Source organism: Poeciliopsis prolifica, unplaced genomic scaffold, assembly GCF_027474105.1.
Source record: "Poeciliopsis prolifica strain line A6 unplaced genomic scaffold, Auburn_PproV2 SCAFFOLD033, whole genome shotgun sequence".
Taxonomy (NCBI): Eukaryota; Metazoa; Chordata; class Actinopteri; order Cyprinodontiformes; family Poeciliidae; genus Poeciliopsis; species Poeciliopsis prolifica.
The window spans coordinates 4,026,810-4,047,476 of record NW_026562408.1 but is presented as its reverse complement, the minus strand read 5'-3'; the positions used below and the strand labels follow the sequence as shown (position 1 = coordinate 4,047,476).

Genomic DNA, 20,667 nt, shown 5'->3' with positions numbered 1-20,667 from the left:
TTAATAAAGCATCGAAAGGTAAGAACAAAATTAGCATGAAATATATATTTGTTTTTTTATCTTTATTATGATTCACAATTTTCTTGCTGTAGGCCTCCAATTGGTTGAATTTACATTGATTTCCTTGAATTTAAAATTCAACAGCCTTTTAAAGGACACACTGGGATCATCTAAATATGAAGTTGCAATAGAAATAAAGCTGTGAAAAACTGAAAAAGGTAGAAGTGATGGAGACTTTATATTCCCCGAATCTCAACTTACCAGCTTGACTGACAGGTATAAGTTGAAGCACTCAAGAAATGCTGAAGAATCAACTTTGGATACAATAACATCCAGTCAGTGGTGTCACTTGTATATGCTCTACACTGAAAATATGGCAAGTATTTTCCCCAAATTTGGTCACACTGCCAAAAAAACATGCACTCATTTTCCACCCAAACATACATGAAGTCAAAATGCTGGACATTCAGGCCTAATCACAAACAGAAAAGCAACATTGATGAGAAAATATCACTCCTCTCCCTCTCTCTCTGTGCTCATGCAGGGTTAAAACAACAACCAAGACAAAAAAAAATCTGATTAAAATAATGTTGGATCTCATTTCAGCTTTTCTCAGTCACTTTCTCTTTCTCCTTTTTTGTGCTCCTACAGGAGTGATTGGAAGCGATGTGGGCGGCTGGTGAGGGATACATAGCTTTATTCCTCCTCTTTGACAGAAAGTTGTATATTTTTGCATCAGATAACCAAAAACACACTTGCTTATATTTAAAGGTGCAGTTTAGTTCAGGATATTAGGCAGCAACACATCGGCTGTTGTGCATTTATGTCCTTGCTCATCCACATGTTTCCTGAATCACTCACACAGGAACTCTCAGTTAAAAAAAGCGTGTGTGTGTAGGTAAGGTTCTTTTTTATGGGTTGCTTCTAACACCAGTGCTCATCATTCCTGCTGTTAAATGCAAAGCTTGTGTCTCAAATGTTTCACTCAGTTTCACATCAGAAGGCACTGATTCAGTCTGAGGAGCATCTATTTCAGTAGCGACAGCAGATCGTCTAAAAAACACAAACATCCTGTCCCACGCTGCCATTCAAACGGGTCAGAGCAGTGTGCCAGTATGTGTCTGGTCTGCGCGTGTGCATGTGTGTGTGTTTAGGTGGCAGAAGTAGAGAGAGAGAAATAGACACAGGCTGAGAACAACGGGGCAAAGAGAAAGTCAGTACCTGTCGATGATAACAGGGTCTGAGGGCGTCTCATTACGATTTCCACAGCTCTTCTTGTCACAGCACCGACTGAGAAAAGAGACAAGAGTTAAAGAAGAAGACACGGAGCAAAGTGAGCTTGACGCACAGAACATTCGCTGCATTATATGAAAGTTTCCTATTAGAAGTTTAAATTGGAGATTTCCTACACATAATGCACTCTGACAGCAGCAATAGAGAGGTTATTACCAAATTCACATTTGATCAAGTCAGCCGAAAACAGGCCAACAGAAGTTTTACCGAAAGTCTGTCAGGGAGAACATTGCTGGGAGCTCAATTTAAAAATAGGCTTCTATGACACAGAAAGAGCATGCATCGCTTCATCTCAAAGAATTACACCAGATTTCAGAGGATCTAGTCAGCTTATAATCACAAGGTATAAATGAAAGACTGATACATAAATTAATTTGTAATTTAACAATGCACTTGTGGAGGAGAAAGTATAATAACAGTTGCGTAAAACGTTTATCCCACTAAAATTGAGTAAACATGGCAGTAACAGAATCATGATGTGGGATGCTTTTCTTCAGGGAAGCTGGTCATAGTGGATGTGAAAATGAATGGAGCTGAATACAAGAGAACACCAGAGGAATCCAGTTAGAGATTACAAAAGACTGGGGCAGAGGTTCAGGTTACAGCGGGACAGCAACTGTGTTGTGTCATGGGAAAATGTGTAAAAGTTCAAGGAGTCTGAACACTTTTGCAATGCATCATAAATTAGATTACCCATCCTAAACTGGAGACGTTTTGGGTTTAATTTGAGTATTCCATCATCGATTAGGCAAAACACATTCAAAATTGCTTAATATGTGACTTTCAATCAACCTCTTGTCATTAGTAAATAAATGCAGTTGCTACAAACTCTGGTCTGCAGCCTCTGTGATACTAGAGAAGAATGACATCTGAAAAACAATGCTCACTGCAAACTGCAAAGTACATGGCTGGTGGAACTTAAGTAAGAAGTTTCAGGGTGCTGACTTGGCCTTTAAAGTCTTCGGATCAATCCCTTACAGCATTTATGGGTTGTAAAGGAAGAGAAACTTAGATCTCTTGATCCCTGTGACAGCTTGCAGGATGTAAAGGAAATACTCCTCATGTCTGGCTGCCTGATGTCTCAGGTCATCTTCAGAGGTCATATAAAGTCTACAGAGGTGTTTTAGAGGCATAAGAAAAAGGATTTAAAGTAAAAAAATATCAAAAGTTATCTACAGTTCTTGTTGAATATAGATATACTTGTTTGTAAGATAAAAGAGGTTTTGCTCCTCCTGCCAAGAGAGCCTGATTAGAGAAACGTTTCAACTTTATGTGTTTCTATTACTAACTCTGGCTGTAAAAACACAACTAGTTAATAAAGTGTACATTTTAGAAACAAAACTTCACCAAATAACGTGTTTCTAAAAAGCACAGTAACAAAGTGTTTTGTTAATCAGCAGAACACGGTCCAGACGACCAGGTGAGGTGGAAGGTGGACGACACAGAAGCTCATATAAGGTCTGGGACAGAAACATAAGCAAAAGAAAAACCTGGCAAGCTCACAAAAACTCACACACGTGTACTACAAGAGTGTCAAAGAGGTTTTCTTTGCCTGTATTAATTATGAATAAAGGTGGAAGTCAGGAGGAGGGGAATAAAGCCATGGGGGAATCGGCAATAAAGAGTGAAAGAGTAGGCGTGGGAGGCATAGAAGAGGAGGGGAGACGAGGGGTTTGGGTGGGAAGAAGAGGAAGGGGAGATGTCTCAGGTTTCCCACTGTCACAGATGGCAGAGGTGGGGTAAAAAGGGACTGACATGTTACACCTTCCTTATTGTCTCCACTATCTGCTGCTCTGCCGCTCTTTCAGCTCTCCACCTCCATTCACTTTCCGCCGTGCCATGAACTGGGTCACCGCACGGAAACTTTTGGGGAATGGCGTCTCGTCGGTGAAGGGTTGAAGATGAAGGAAAGCAGAGAGATAAGGAAGTGGGAAAACGGGGGAGATGAAGAGACCAAAGAGGGAGGGAGGAAGGAAGCATAGGAGTGAACTGGTGAAGGTGGATGAAGTGATGAAGATTAAGGCTTAGAATCATTTCTTACCCTCTTGTATGCATTTCTATTGAATTCATTTTATTTCTATTTTGATGTAACTCTTACTTCAGGTCTAAGGTTGATATATTTTTAATATCTAACTCCAAGTTCTGCTGAGTAGAAAAGACCAGAATAAGAAATAAATACAGGGAAAAAAATATATATTTTTATTAAGCCAAGCCTAAAATAAGACATTGTCTTCTTATTTACTGAGGTACAATAAAGTTTTAAACATTTAAAGATTCAAAACCGCAAAACATGTACATTTCACCATTCCTAAAGTCTGAAATCTCTATTAAAAAATGCCAGAGAAAGAGTTGGAGTAACAAGCCGATTTAGTAGCAGATTCCTCCACTTTTCACTCATAGATACATCATGTTCTGTTTTTCAAAATATTTCTTCACAAAAAACATAAACAATGATGGTGTGGAAACCTTAAGAGCACCACTAGTCACACTAAAGTAATTCTGTTTTAAAATTACAGCTGGCAAGCTAAGATTATTAATGAAATCAATGCAAATGTGTTAGAAATAACATTATATTTTCTGTAATAATCAAAGTGATTCATTTCAACAGCAGTAATAATTGTAGTTTTTTCTGTTCTAAACAAAAGTAGTTGGATCATGTGATACATTTTCTTTGTAAATATCAAAATTCTGTATTATTTTTAATAACGTTATTTCACTGCAAGAATCTTATACCTAGTCTGTAAAGCCTTTTGCCAGTGTTATCCTATTTCCTTTAAGTCACTTTTGCCACATGCATCCAACCGAGTGACTGTTTAGTAATGTAGCAGCAAGGACACATGTATGTCTTGATTTTTAGCATTTTGTTTGAATTAAAAATATTTTTAAGATTTCAAGTTCTGTGCCAAATCTTACAGCAGTGATGTGGTGCTTTGTGATGTGGCAGGTTGGGCTGAGAGCATGTGGCTAATAGCTGCCCCATGATAAAAAGCCACACTGATTAATGGTCGCCCCAGGCTCTTTGTCTGAGCGCACATTCAGCGTTGTGTGGAGCTCCTATTGCAGATTCAGCACAAGAGAAGTTGAGACAACAACTATAGCTTTGACCTCAGCTGTTACTGAAGAAGGGAGTGAACGTACAGTGAATAAATGTTTTTGTTTCTGGACTGTTGCTCCTTCAGAGAAAAGAGTTACACCTGCTAGCCTGCATGCACAAATGTCTCTGGTGACATCACAAAAGCCGTAGACCAACCAAGCTGAGTTATGTTGAATTTGTACAACTGTAATTTTTGTTTGCTTTTCTTTATTCATATTTTATTTTACATTAAATATCTTTTTTAATGGTGTTGGCCCATATTTTGTGAGGTTACAGTAAAATATTTGAGCTGGATTAAGAGCACTGCATGGATTTTAGGAAGATTTGGACAGGAGACAAACAGGAGTATTTGGACCAGTTTCGGTTCTGAAAAACATGTTCATCATCACCATTTGATTCAGTACAGCAGTATCCATGCTGGTCATCAGCATAAATTCTAGCCCAAGTATGTAACTCAAATGCAATTTAAATGCCTGAGAATATATGTTGAAATCTGTCAAAGCTATCTAATTAGCATAATATTAACCAGTGCCATCTCAGTTCTTGACCCTCTTATGATGTCATCAACCCAAATACACAAAAAGCTGAATTATGTTTATTCAGAACACTTTTTAAAATCTTTGGATTTAATATAATCCTGCTGAAGGAATTTTAATTTTACTATACTGCTGTGTTTTTATCAATGTAATTTTTAGTGAAAAAATAATCTTTTAGAATATTAAAGAACTATAATAAGCATAGTAGAGTAGTATTTTAAACACTATAAATTCACATCCCTTATTTATTCCAGACATGCTTGACAACAATAACGCATTGCTAAATCTATTGCTTTTTAAATGTTGCTGAATAACTTTTGAATTTCAATAGGTGTTTTAATTAGGCTTTGCAGCTTAGCAGGTCAACAAATATTCAGCGATCTATAGAATAAAATATTAGTGTGGCTGATTTCACTGCTAAAGTCCCTGCTTGCGCATATAGATGAACCCCAATTTATATTGTTATAGTTAAAAATTGCTCAGTGACAAGGTCAGGGAACAGGAACAACTTAATTCATGGGCTAAATTTGAATTTTTATAACTGCGGTGTGCAGGCCTGTGCGTGCATATGCATGCTTCCTTTGTGGCTTTATGTGTGTGTTTGTGAGAAAGAGAGAAAGAGAGAGTGTGAGAGAGTTCCTGCTTATATTTTATAGTCAAGTTGTGGAAGGAGACCCATTTGTTAGCCATGAAGCAACAGAAGGGTTCAGATTGACTAATGAGTTTCTCTGTGTCCTAATTAACCAGGCATCATAAAGGCACATACACACCAACAAAACACTTGTGTTTCCACACACACACACTTCTTTTTGTATAGGATAGGATGGTAAAATGCCTCTATAAATAGACCTCTTTCCCCTCAACCTACTTCTGCAGAAATTCATCTTAAACTATAATTAAAGCAACGACCATGCAAGCCCAAACTCTTGTTCTTTAACATAAATCTTTATGCATCTTGGAGAGAGTGTGCGAGTGTGGGAGTGTGTGTCTGTGTGTGTGTAGAGAGGGTGGAGTTGGGGCTGTAATAAGGGCCACAGAAGAATACAGGTACAAAATGTGAGAGGTGAGAATTTTCTCGGGTTAACAAAGTGAAGTAATGAGGAGTACAGGGTGCAGAGGAAACAAACTGTGAAATGCTGAAGAGAAGTAAGGACAGGTGTCTCACCTGCACATGATCTCATGTGTCAGCAGCACTCTGCACATCTCCGGGTTCTTGTCTTGGCCTTCATAAACAATCGGCTAAACAGAGAGATAAAAGACGTAGAGAAATGTTACATTTTGTCTAACACATTATCACAGCGTTCACACATCTTAAGCTTTTTCACATTTTGCTGCCTCACTGCAACTTTCATTCTTTAACAAGTAGATTATGTGGTGGATCATCACAGAGTAGTGCATAATTTTGACACAAAAGGAGAATGTTAGATGGTTTTCAACATGTTTTACTCATAAAAATTTGAAAAGTGTCTTGTGCCTAAATACAAATGATGATAACACCCAGCTTGGTGGACCACAATAACATCATGCATAATTTTCCTCCCACTTCGCAATTATATAATTGTTTTAAGTCCCTTTAAAATGGATCACAATGTGTGATTTTAGCCTAGCAAAATATAGGAAGCAGTTCTGGGGTATGAATATTTTTGCAATGCACTGTGAATATCATGTTAAGTGTTTTGGCTAAAAGCAGTATAAATTTAGTCAGAAAAACTGTGAGAAAATTTCTTGACATGATCTATAAAATGCCACATAATCATCCAGGAAGTGAAGCTCCACTGTCACTCAGACTTGCCGAGAGATGCCAGTCACTGTCTGCACCACTGTATGGATGCATAAAGATGCATTAGCATTTTTTTCTTCCATACTGCACTCTAACAAACTGCAGGGAAGTGATGACAACATTTTGTGTGAGAACCGAATGTCAAACTGAGACAATTGAATTACTTCCAATGCAGAAATACATTCACACACCATCACATCACGAAATAAACCTGTGGGAATGTGTTGTTGGGTTAGCAGGTAAAGTTCCCACCTCACATGAGGAGCACACTGTTGATCAGTCACGCCTTTGCACCCTCACACTCTGTGTGTCGACACGGGCCGTCTGTTACTCCCCCCACAACACAAACACACACACACTTGGTTTGTTTCAGAGCATCTGCACGAAAACAATCACATCATCTCAGCTGACATGCGGTGCAGGTGAGTTTTTACCTAAAATTAAGTTGTATTTTTTTCCTGATGCCCACACTTTCTGCTTCTGAAAATAAGCTCCAGCTGAGGCGTCAACTGCTTTCATTATGCAGTCTTCCAGTTTGTGTAAGGAAGCTCAGAATAAAGTCGTACACCACTAAGCTATCCATCAATCAGGAGGTACGCCCTGTCTATCTTTGGTCTATTCCAGTCCGTTTGATCTGTCATTCTGAACTGCAGCAAATCTCACCGAGTGACAAGCTCACTTTTCTCAGGAAGTAGAAGGGAACTTTCTCCGTCCTCTGCAATAATCTTCAACTCAGGTTGAGACTAGTTGCTGGCATCAAGCAGTCGTTAGTAAATTAAGTACCTGTGGCGAAAAATCACTTGTTCTAAACAACTCTGCATGAGGCTACGCTTGGAAACATGTCAAACAATACATATCAAACTGTGGATTAAAGATGATACGTAATAAGTAAATCAATCAATCATTGAAATGAATATTTACATACATAAATTCATGTATTTAAAAGTAAAAAAAAAGAATAATTTACATATTTCATAAAAAGACGAAAAAACTACACAAAATATTAGAACATTAAGTAAATACAAAATGTTATTTTAAAATAGATAAATGATGTTCTAAGGTTAAAGATAAATACATACAAAATTATTTAATAAACAAAAAACCTCATAAACGAATAACATATTATTTCACCTATTGAAGTTAACTAGATATACAAATATATCCTAAAATAAATAAATGCATTTATGACAATAATTAACTCAATAAAGGTTACAACTCACTAACACTCATCTTCTCATCTCTCACCGTCATATTACTAAAGAAGAATGCATGTAAGCCATGCTTATGCCTTTTTGAAATTTCTTTACTTTTCTTTATGTTTAATAAAGTCAAAGTCAAAATTTGCTGTTCTTTAGTTCTGCCTTAGGGACGACTATTCAAGAACAACCCTTAATCGAACCAGCAGCTTAATTTTGAGTTGTTGTCTTTTCTAATCACTTCCATAAAACAGAGTCCTTTGGAGTAATTGATAATAATTTAGGTGGAGATTTTTTTCCAAGAATGTTTAAAAAGGGTCTGTGTTGTTTTACCCCTAAATGTCCTCCAGGAGCCTTCAGGCCTGTGTGTTTGTAGCTGGGGCCCAGCCTGCGTACAGACTGCAGACAGAGCCCCTCATTTGTAGAAACTAGTCTCTTAAATCCCCAGAAGCTAGCTTGGATGGCTGCAGCATTAATGCAGAGCAGCCGTATGGTTTAGGAACCAACTCACTTTAGCCTAAAGCCCTTTATACTAATAGCTGGCTGTCTCTGGGACCATTTGTATTTTCTGGAATTGGAGACCCGATATGCTTCAGGACCCAGAGTCCTTCTCAGTTATGATTTTCCGTGCATGCACACGCTGATGAAAATGTATTGACACACAAACCCAGAGCTTGAGCAGGACTTGGTGGTCCAAGGCTCAGGGGATGTGCACACCCAGGCCATTCAAGCATGATGTGTAACATGAAACAAAAATAATATGAGCCTGAAGCAGAAAGTGTGACAACATGCAGACTCAGCCGATGCTGACGTTTCCATAGTGAGTCTCACTAGAACACAAACTAAAAAAATACCTTCAAAAAATATTTGAAATGATCTGAGGCCAAGCTGAAAGTTCCCGTTGACACATTGCTGAGGCTGATCCAGCAACCAAGACGTTGGAGATATTTCAGTACATCATGTCAGTCTACACTCTAAGTGCAAAGTACACCACCTTGAAAAAGTATTCATGCCTGTTGAACTGTTTTTATAACACATTTGGTCATGTTGCAATTTCAGTGTATTGTATTTTAATTCAATTTGACAGACGCATAATAGAAAATTTCTGATATTAGTCTGGCGCTCCAAAATCTGGCACTTGGCTTAGACGCACAAGTCATGTAGGCAAGACGGCAAACTTTTGAAAGAAGGTCCTCTAGTCAGATGAGACCAAAATAAAATGTTCTGACCGAGATCCAAAACAAAACATTTCATGAACAACAATTAATGGTGGCAGCAGGAGCTGCAGAGATCCAAAGCTTAGGCAAGAGAATCTGCTGGCAGAATCTGCTCTTCGTCAAACGAGCCTTCATGGAAAATTGGCAAAGGAGGTTTCATTTGTAATTTGCATTTAGAAGACACAGCAAACATATAAACATTAAACTCCAGGTAAAACTTTATGTGGTTGAAAACCAAGGGCCATAAGTAACACATTGCATTTGCTCAGTTACTGTTACTTTTTGAAAAAGCAAAGAAGTACTTCTAGAAATAGTTTCACTATATTGTACTTTTACTTTTAGTGGAATTATTATAAAAACATGTTTTAACCAAAAGTGAACTTGACAGAAAAACACATCTAAAGTTTGACTTCTCGTCTAACAAGATGGAATAAATAGGATATAATGTTACTAGAAACACTTTGCCCTCTTCTGACATATATTCACTGCTTACTGTACATACTTGTTTTGTAAATTTGATGCTATTTGTCTGATTATGTCACTATTATATATTAAATCAGTTATTAAATACTTGAGTAGGCTTTTTACTAAATGGTCAATTCAGTCTTTTTATATTTTGATTGTAATTGACTGGTACAAATTGTAGCAGTATTTAAAAGGTATAAATAAATTTTCAAGGCACTACATTACTTCCAAAACTGTCTTTGATGTCACATTGTGTAACCCCGAACTTTTTAAGACATCAACTCTGAAATAGGAATCCTGTTTAAATATGTGAGGCTCAAATGTGTGTTCAAGGAGAGGAACAATTTCCCTTATTATTCTGGGGAAACTAAAGAACAACGTGTACGAAACCGAGGTCTAAATTTTCCAGTAAGTCTTTCTTCACACACACAAAAAAACCACTAAAATTTTTTACTTGTCGTTTCTTTCTGAATCTCCTTAACAGATTTACTTCTGGTCAAGACTTTGTCACCTCTCGCTTCCACTGCTCTTCCCCTGCGGTTTTTCCTTCTTCTCTTTCTCTCTACTTCACCAGGACCTTTTCACTGCATTTCAGCTGCTCGTCAGAAGTAGTTTTGCATATGTGGTTTTTAAACAGGGATCCATTAGGCAGGGAAACACACTTCTTCCTGTGTTATTGTCAGCATGATCCATAAGTCAGCGATCCAGCAGGGCCTGCAGTGACAGACGCTGTATTCTTAGGGACAAGGCGGTAATCAACGAGCATGACGCTTTTAAACATGAAGAGGACTGCCTATCATCAATTTAAAGCAATCTGTTCCCGACTTCAGCACTAAAACACAAAGCAGGTAGGCATCCAGAAAAAATAGTTTAATTTAAGTGCCAAGCATTAGAGTTGGCTTTACTCTTCTGGTATGTCAAAACTAAAAAACTCAAAGTGACTTACAAGAATTTTAATGAACGACAGCGTCAAGTAACATCTGAAAGCAAAAATCTAAAATTAAACCACAAACCTCAACAAGTTTTCTTGGGATTTTATAAAGTACAGAACACAAACCTGTGCATAAATGCTATTAGAAAGAAAAGGAAAAACTGTCTTGAACATTAAATCTTTTTTCAGTCTGTTAAACACGGATTTATCCCTGAATGAAATCTAATACAACCAGATGCCTGTCGAAATCAAGACATTTGTTGTAAACAGAGTCCACCTGTGCGTAATTTAATCACAGTATAAATACAGCTGCTCTGAAGGTTTGCTAAGAGAACATAAGTGAACAAAAAGCATCATGGAGACCAGGAAATGCAGCAGACAAGTCATGGGAAAAACTTCCAGAAGTTTAAAACAGGGTCAGATAACAAGAGATCATCTCAAGCTTCAAGCATCTCACTGAGCGTTGTGCAAATCAAATCAAGCTCATTCAGGTCGGATGGCGAATATCTGTAAATATGAACATTCAGCTCTTGGACTCTGACTATTTTAACACAAGAATCTTTTTCTAAATTTTGTGTTTTGCAAGTTTTGTGTGATCTGACCAGACGATAACATTTATTTTCACTTTCTTTGAACATTATCTTCTTTTTGACTCTCTCTCTCAACCGGGTTTGGAGATTGAACAAATAATCATCATCGTGTCAAGAGGTTCTTCATTTTATATAAAAGCATTTAGTTGCACTGGTTGATCTCGGGAGTATCAGAGTAAAAGTGGCTGAATACAACTTGACACCACACTTTTCAGATTTTTATTCACAAAAATTTCAGATAAAAATCTGAAATTTGCGAAAATTGGTTATTCATTTTACAACTATCTGTTACTTTTTCTATAAAATGCATTAAAGGCTGTGGTTATAAAGTTGAACAGTTCAGGCGATATGAATACTTTTTGCAAGTCTCTATAAGATTTCACCATAGTAGCATCTCGATGCATAGCAGCCGCTTTCTATGATTAAGTGTCATCTTTCACTCAGACTCTCCTCTTTTACGCCATATAAAAAGATGTCCCAAAGGTTCACTCTCCAATTCAAAGTAAGTAATATTTCCAGCACTTGCCCTCAGCATTTAAATCCCTACTGATCTATGCCGTTCATCCAGCGCTGCAGGGAGCGTATTATGTCTCGTTGCAACTGTTTCCTTCTTATCCTCGCTCATCTCTGGCTATTTCTAGACGTTAATGCTGTTTAAAATATGCAAGAGATATGCTACTACTGTAGCCATGTCTAGACCACAGAGATTAACAGGTCCTCTCTGAAAAGCTATCACAACAGACAGTGGGATGGAGGCATTGAACCTGTGATGCTTGTCTCAGAAATGAGGCTGGATTTTGCTTCCCTTTCTCATTACTACAATTGTTAGTGTCTGCCTTGTTTCTAATATGTAAAATTCTGTGTAACACTTTATTTTCTATGCTGTTTCTCAGCATAGAAAGTGGAAAATAAAGTGGTATATACATTCAGTACAATTAAAAGGATCCACATAAATGCAGACTGTAAAAGTTTTTAGGTTACTGTTGTCGAAACTGACTGGTATTGGAATTTTTTATTTTGGGGTTTTAACTTCACTTCAGTGCAATTTATTTTGTTAATGCTAATTAAAAGGATAAGTAATCCAGGAGATATAAGCAGAAGTGTCCAAATCAAATCCCAACTGAACTGACTTTTCTGCTTCAAAAGTTTGAAACAACCAAATTTGGCTTGTTTTCCTCTTGCATTGTGAAAATCCAGATAAAAAGTGTGAAAAAAGAATCTGTAAATAATTGTGACAAGCGAGGCGACGTTTTGCCTTTAATGTTGCTTCAGTGAGAAGATCAACCACTCTTGGCTTCATTTTTCTCTGCTTGGCAGGACAACAGTGCTGAGGAACAACTGTGTATGTGACTAGAAAGACAGCAGCCATGACATCACTAAGCAACTAAGCCAACCACACGGCTGTTTTGGTTCCACCACCTGTTATCGTCCTATTCATCTAACGCTGGGAATTTAACGCACCCAAACAGAGAGACGCACACGCACGACTGAAACAATACACTGACTCCTGTTCACTGTGAAAAGCCAAAAACTAATGTCAAATAAATCCACAGCTCGCCCATTGAAAAGAAAAACTTCCTTTAACAAGTTTCTTAGGCCCACAGCATGACACAGCCTAAATCTTACTTAAAAGTGGACAGAAGGTGCTCTTCCAAATATTTTGTTGCATAATCAAACATTTGTTTCAGAACATTCATTCAGTGAGAAAACCAAATCCAACAAAACAAAATAATTGCTTTTAAAAGCTAACTGGTTGCACGTTTGAAATAAGTTTCAACATTATTTAATTTATACCTAAATTTCAAGCTTACCAGAGTTTCTAGGAACTTCACTCAAAGTACCATTTCCTTGCTTACTTAATGCAATTTCTACATAGACTTAACGTAGCAATATAGACATTACATTTTGGCTACGTTCACACTGCAGGCCTTAATGTTGAATCCCTCTTTTTTTTTCTGCACGGCCGTTCATCCTTCCAAATATATGCGACTTGTATTTGAAACGCAAACCACCAAAAATTGTCCCGCATTGGAGGTAGGGGGCGCAATAGCGTCACACTTCGAAGCGTTATCGGTGTTTTATCATACAAAGAAGAAGAAATACTCAGTATTTGCCGAGGTAAACGTGGATGTTGATAGCGGAGCGCATCTTATGATACTGAAGTTGTTGTCATTACAGTCCGCTATGGTTGTTGTTTTTCTTCCTGCTTGCGCGTGTCAGGACGCAGAATAGTGACGTTTGTCAAGGATCAGTGACGTTCAGTGATGAATGGGATGAAGGCAACCTGGCCATTAAGACTCAGGGCACATTTTAAAAGGTCAGATACATATCAGATTTTGAACCACATATGTAAGTGTACTGGGTCGAAGAAATTCGATCTGTGTTGTTCAGACTGTTGTGAAAAACTCAGATACATATCCCATTAAGGCAAAAAAGAAACAAAAATTAATTTGGGTCACTTAAGGCCGCAATGTGAACTGAGTCAAAGAAACTCCATTTCTTTTATACACGGTGAGAAGGATTGTAAACGAGGTTAAAGAAACTTTCAAAACTTACAGTTCAACTACATTGCAGCAACAAGTGGTCTCTTTACACCAATAAGTCTCAATAAGCAAAATTAATGTCCAAACTGGCTGTTTTGGGACGCGCCCAGTAAAAAGCCATCTGTCCTACCATCACACATGAAAATATGTGATCTTTATCAAAACTCTTCTGGGATTTTACCTGGATTTTATCAATCTTAAATGTTTTCTTTTAAGATTGTCAAAAATGTTGAAGATTGTCAGGCATCACTGCATGTGGGATGGTTACGTGAATGAGCACCTCAAAACCACTGTTCTGTTCTAATAGAGGATCTTTAATGAGCTTTAAAAAGCCCTTAATATTTCTCCTCCACTTTCAAAGGAATAGTTTTTTGTGAGCCCTTGAAATGGTTCAAACTGCTGTTCCCTCTTCAGAAGGGAATCCTCCCTGTTATGGGCAGGGAAGTCTAAGAAATGTGCTGCCTTTCCCCTCCACTAACACCAATTAGCCACAGGAGACACTAGCAGGGACCAGAAGCATCAGCAACACCTTCACCACATGAAGGCAGCGATGATTCTACAAAGGAGGAGATAATTGAGATAATCTAATCTCGATGACTCCTCAGAGCCTCAGTTTCTATGCACACCTACATTATGCAACATTTCTTGAGGTGGTACTTCTTATTATAAAAACTGCACATTCTTTGTATTTATTAATAGTTTTTAGCAAATCACTATAGGTGGCACTGAAGTACAATTTTAACAGTCTTGTTTAGGGAGTGCTGCATAAAACCAGAGAATCCAGAGAGAACCCACACATCCATGGGGAGGAACTGTAAGCGCCATGCAAGAAGACTCCATGCAGGGATTCAAACCCAGGACTTTCTTGCTGCAAGGCAAAATTCCAACATGTAGCCCCCAAATCTAACTCCTTAGAAGCAAAATATGTTTAAAAAAACGAAGACAAGACTTTTAAACAGCACAGTACTCTATGATGTATTGCAACGTTGAACTAGTTAAAACTATTTCTTTGTCTCTAATTCGAAGCACTGATATCTATTGTTCTCACATGTTCACGTTGCTGACCATGTGTTTGTGTGGGAAGCGGCTCCCACTGAGTGTAACTGGTGATCACCCCACAGAGATTGAGGTTGAGGTAAAGTATGTTATTGTTGAAGCCGTGTGGTCCTGCGGGCCTTCCAGTCTCTCTCACACACACACACACACACACACACACACACACACACACACACACACACACACACACACACACACACACACACACACACGGTATGCAGTGTAGTGTGGCAGCAGTAACGTGAGACTCTGTCAGAGCCTGGAGCCACATTAACGAGTATTCAGTGCATGGCATCGGCTCTCGGCTCCGCACACAACTAACGGCCAACTCTCACTTTCAGCTTCACCAAAAACAATGCGTGAGTTGAACGATTTAAATAACATAATTTAAGTAAGTTGAGACATTTTGCACTTTATGTATACAATGTCTTTTCTAACTCATTAATATACATAAACAAAAACATGAAGCACAAATTGCATCCGATCAGACGATGCTTGCCACCAGGTAGACCAAATCCCAGAGGTGCCGTTACATCTTCCCACTTCCCACTGTGAGCAGCAGACTCCCGTTCCTGTTCCTCAACACCCGCTTGCTGCCTCTTTGCTCTAATCACAGCGAGAGAAGCACAGGCAAAGAAAAAAACGCCTGGAGCCATGCAGCGTGTGTTGCGTGTGCGCGTGTGTGTGCCACCATCTCTCACATTCACATTGTGGAAACACCCAACCGTTGAATCTCGCACACCCAAACGCTCATCAGTCTGTGTGTGCAGCGACAATGCGTGAGGGCGGTGGATCTGTGGAGCGGCTTAATGTCAGCGAAGTAACAGGAGAGGTGACAGACTGCTGGGAGTGTGAGAGTGTTTACCTGTTTAGTCATGGAGTCTATAAGTCGGACGTAGAAGTCCTGCTCTGTTCTGATGCCTGCCAGGAAGCAGAGGAGAGAGAACATAGATCAGAAGGTTTACATCGATTCTAAATAAAAGCATGTCCATTAGATAAATCTTCAAATTAAATAAATAGCAAGAGAAATGTTTTTTCCCCAACTTTTTGTTTTATTTACAAGTAGTTGTGTAAATTATTATGTCTTTTCTCCTTCTAAAGGAACTGAGCTGCAACAATGAGCTACGAATGACCTTGTTTTATTACAAAACGTCCCTGTTCATTGGAACATGTAGAATGTTTTGGCACTTTAAAATTAATTTACAAACATTTACTGAAACTAAAATTTGAGAAAAATCTAACCTTTTTTTTTTAGGAAAAATAATTCAGAGGAGAAAAATGTCCTGTTTGGAACTTTTTAAAAAACAAATTCAGCAGTTACCGGTGTGTTTCATTAAAAGACCGATCTTCCCAGTCAAACAGTCAGCTCCACATGGACAGAGCATTTAAAGAGGGAGACTTTGACTGTTCACATGCGGATAATGTCTGGATTATCCAAAGTCATGGGTGTGCTCTCGTCTCTTCAGGTCAGTCATTATATTTTTTATTATATTTAGGTTTGATTTAGGCTCACAGCATCACAAATCCTCTGATATCCATTTGGATATCAGAGGATTTTTAGCTGTTCATCCTTTTTTCTCCAAGTGACACAACAAATATTCCAAAAACTTGGAATGTCTGTTCCTCAGACTTATTCCCACCTAATAAGCATTCCTGTAGCAAACTCTACATTTGTGATGGTAGGACAGCATGCCTCCAATATCACCTGTTGGCATCTAACCAGCAGCTAATGGTTGCTATGAGACTCGTTGGTCCCAAGAGCGCTTTGGAGATTTCTTTCTATCCTCCCTGTGAAACTACCTGATGCACCTCTGTCACATCATATCTGTTCCAGGTAAGCAACGTATGGATCACTGATTGGTAGTTTGATACATTAAAAAATAAGATAAACTAAAGAGACAAAGCAATACTTAAAAGCTCTTTGCACAGCATATCTATACGTTAAACAGTCACTATTAAAATACAATTTATTAAAAATAAAATTCATTCATTCTAAAAATCTTCTGGTGCTTCTGTTCTATATATTTTATTATGACAGTTACCATTAATTGTGCCACAGGTGCATTTAATAAAAACATTTTTTTTCTCAACACAACATAATTTTCTCCCTTGAAAGGATGTACTTAAATTAAGATTTGGATTATTATTTTTACTTTATGCGTGAGAATATTAGATCAGTTAATAAAATTAGCAGTAAATGTATTTGAGGTCCTTTCAAAAGACTCAGTCAGACTAGTTTGGTTCAGCTCTCAACTTCCAACATTTTGGCCCATAAATCTTCACATCACTCTGCCATAAATACATAAAAATATAAAACAATGAACAACGGGGATAAATTAGCAGACCACTACTTCTTAACATCTGATTTCAAGCTGTCAACAAGTGCAGGCCTCACATTGCAGCCGCGCTTTTGTTACAGTGTAAAATAGTCCTACTGGAACTCAAACAGGCTCCAAACTGGAAAGCCTAATTTAGGGACAGTGACAGTGATAAAGCCACAAAGCTGCTCCAAATCGCCCGCAACAGCTGCACTGAAATTTGACTAATAGATCTCATGAAACTCCTGAAAGTCTCCTGAGTCTGTGTGACAGAAACAAGCTGCGGCCGCCTGATGCTCCTGTGCAGCGTGGAAACAGTTCAAAACAACGGGGGAAAAACGCCTGTGTGCGCATTGGATAGAGGCTGTGATGCTGATTTGCTCAAACTGATCGAAAATGATGCGACCACTCACCGTTACTGTAGAGAAGCTGAAGTCGGTAATGAATCCCGTTATTGGTCTTCTCCCCGCTCGACTCCTTAAACACACAACAAACTCTAAGACTCCACTGAGACTCAGAGAGCTTTTATTTCAAATAAATAAATAAAAAGAAAAGCTTTACGCATGTAAGACCAGACCGAGGGAGTTCAGCCACATATATTACATAACAGAGAGAATTATGTATGTATTGATGTATTAAAGGAGCGCAGCCTTGTAATTTAGCTCGCTGTGTTATTGTGGATTTTTAATTCCTCTGTAATTACCGGTTATGTTTGGAGGGGGGACAATAAACCCGACACTTGGTTCGCCCGCTGCATTGCGATGGCATAATTGATGAGGCGCTCGCTGCGCTCTTGTTTATATAAAACAAGTGGTTATGTTCAACAGAACCATAAATTAAAAATAATTTCAAACGAACACCGAGTTGGAAATTTAATGGAAACATTCAAAAATCTTTTTTTTTGTTTTTGTTTTTACAACGTGTTTGTGTCGTTTATTTCGGCCTTTTTCAAAATCAAATTCTGATTTTTGTCGGCGTTAATAATAATAACAATAATAGCAATGATAATACTAAAAATATTGTTATTAATTATTATTACTTTAATAATAATAATAATAATAATAATAATAATAATAATAATAATAATAATAATAATAATAATAATAATTCTTAAACTCTTAAGCTGAAATAAGTCAGGCCTGTGGGAAATCTGAACCATGTTTCATTTGATGCGACTGTTTTCCACGAGTGTTGCCACTCACCTTCTCTTTCTCGATGAAGTCCACGAAGTTGGTCCTCTCGATCTCCACCGGCTGGCCCTGCCGGTCGTACAGAGCCAGGACGAAGTGGAAGAAGTTGGACTTCCGCAGGTTGGAGGGCGGCTGCTTCTCAAAGTGAGCCCGGGCCAGACCCACTCCACTGCGGACACACAGGCAAGACAGAGGCGGGCGTTTGATTTCGTTTGGTTGTTTGCCTTTATTAATGGCTAAGAAGCTTACTGTGCAAAGGGAAAAAAAAATTGTAAAGGAAAAAAAAAGACTAAAATAATAGCAATGAATAAGAAATACCAAAAGACGCTCCAAAGCAGCTGTTGTGCGTTTAAAAAATATATTAATTATAAGTATATATTGAATAAATCTCCCATAAACATATATATGTTTATATATAAACCTTTATGATATTTCTGATTATGTTGTTTATATCTCCTGGTTCCATGATGATTTTACGCTCACTGGACTTGAACTAGAAGTGAGTAAAAATCAACATTAGCACGTGTTGCCGCTGGTTTAGAAAAGTGAGGCTGTGCTGCAGCCCAACGTCAATCTGAGTAAGTATCTTCATCCCCAATAGTGTCTCCGCTGTCTGGAAATCCAGCAGCCTCTCTCCGGAGACCATCATCACGGAGAAAACACGCGTGATTTCCATCCCTCCGGAGCCGGTCCTCGGACCGAGGCGTGGAAGCGCCCTCCTTCAGCGGGGCAGAGCTCACCTTTGAGCGGCCGTGTTGGCGTCCAGCACGCCGCCTCCCTGCATCCAGCTCCGGACGTTCATGCCTCCCAGCGGCTCTTCCTTCAGACTGCTGCCGCTTCTCTGGATGCTCTCCTGGATCCCGAACATGAACAAAACCTCGGAAAGCCCGTTCCACTGCGCACTTGTTCTGCAGTGGATCCGTCACTCGGACAACGTGGTGCGCTCCCGGCTGCTCTTTATTCCCTTTGCCTCCTGTTCTGAGCAGGGCTTTGGAAACTAAAGCTGAGCGCAAATCTTACAAGAATACTGAGATCCAACTTGTCCCAACATTTATGAAGAGGTATTAAATCGCTTCAAAGAATGACGGGGACCGGATTGACCCGAAAGAAGTCAATCCAGGCTCGCAGAGATCCACAGTGTGAGCTGTCAGGGAGGAAGAAAAGAAGATCAGATGTCATCATTGTCTGACACTTCTTTCTTCATCTTTAAGTCTCTTCTTTCCTCTCTGCCTGCAGCTCTGCGGTCCGCGGGACGTGCCGTGGCGCGGGTGATGTCCGGATCAGGGCTTACTCCTGCGCTCTCGCAACTCCTCACTCGCTCTGAGGAAATCGCTCTGACTCTTCCCAAAGGACCCCTCTCTCTGAGAACCAAACAGGGGGGGCGCTTCTACCGCCCCAGAAGAGAGAGAGAGAGAGAGAGGTGGTGGGAGTGGAATAGGAAGGGAAGGGAATACCAGAGGAGGGGAACAGGAGGACAGGAGACGCCCCCAAGCAAAGAGTCAAGTCTGCATCATGCAGCCACACGGAGCTCCCCTGTCTTCCTCTAATGGCCAGAAACTCTGTCTTTAATCTGATAAAGAAAAAAAATAAGTGATTATGAAGTGAAACCCACGCCTGCACCACAATCTCCAAAATTGCCCACACAAGAATATTTTTTCATCATAAGGGAGCTGTGTCTGCTGGAGCAAAGCAAAGACCTCAGCAGCTCTTCAGGAGGGAGCATCTCCCATTCAGATATTAAATATCAATTCCCCAGGAATCTTTGCATTAATAAATACTGAATCTTACAATAAAATATAAGCAACCGAACGCAAGCAACGACCTTAACAAAATGAGAAGTTCAAACTCTTCTCAGTTGTTATTACAACTTGACAATATCTGAAAGTATTTAATTAAGAAAGAAAATCTATCAAAAACCTAACACAGGACATGAGAGATGCATTATCCTTTATGCTCTCATGTCTTTATTGGTACTCTGAATAACTTTTTTTAGCATTGATCATTTGCGATGTAAATATGAAGCAAGTTAACAGATATATCTGAGCTCTTAAGCACTCACAGCCACAAAGAGGATCCTTACTGACTACTCACATGTGTCAACCTCTAAGGTTGAAACTTGGATCTGGAAATGACATCACACCCAATTTAACAATATTCCAGCTGCAAGTTGAAAACTCATGGGAATTGGCAGTTGTTATGGTTACTTAGCAGGATAACGAGCGATAAACAATGTTTTATGCACTGAAACACTGCAGTGTGTTGTCAGACCTGATCAAATACAAGCCAAAACTTTAATAAATTGTAAGTAAATAATTGGTCACATGGTAGCTATGTTCTTATTGATGATAAACGTCTAACTTTGAGGGTCTTTCTTGGTCATGTTTGCAGCTCTGAACTTTGAACGTTGCAAGTTTTAAGAACATCTGAATTTCACAGTTAAATTGATGTCTAAACATAA

At 38.8% G+C, this 20,667-nt stretch overlaps 1 protein-coding gene across 3 annotated transcripts in view; it reads right to left on the bottom strand.

Moving 5' to 3' along the window:
• Positions 1–19,521, bottom strand: part of LOC129373484 (transcription factor COE1-A-like) — a 93,480-nt gene extending 73,959 nt beyond the window's left edge. For 2 of the 3 annotated variants that reach the window (XM_055051440.1, XM_055051442.1), the window contains exons 1-6: positions 18,950–19,521; positions 18,222–18,378; positions 17,433–17,496; positions 15,567–15,622; positions 6,089–6,162; positions 1,222–1,290 (exon numbers count right to left, since the gene is read on the bottom strand). In XM_055051440.1, coding sequence (XP_054907415.1) covers positions 1,222–1,290; positions 6,089–6,162; positions 15,567–15,622; positions 17,433–17,496; positions 18,222–18,378; positions 18,950–19,077 — 548 coding nt within the window. In that variant the 5' untranslated portion in view covers positions 19,078–19,521. The remainder of the gene's footprint in view (positions 1–1,221; positions 1,291–6,088; positions 6,163–15,566; positions 15,623–17,432; positions 17,497–18,221; positions 18,379–18,949) is intronic. The other variant, XM_055051441.1, reaches the window with a different exon arrangement.
• Between the last annotated feature and the right edge of the window lie 1,146 nt (positions 19,522–20,667).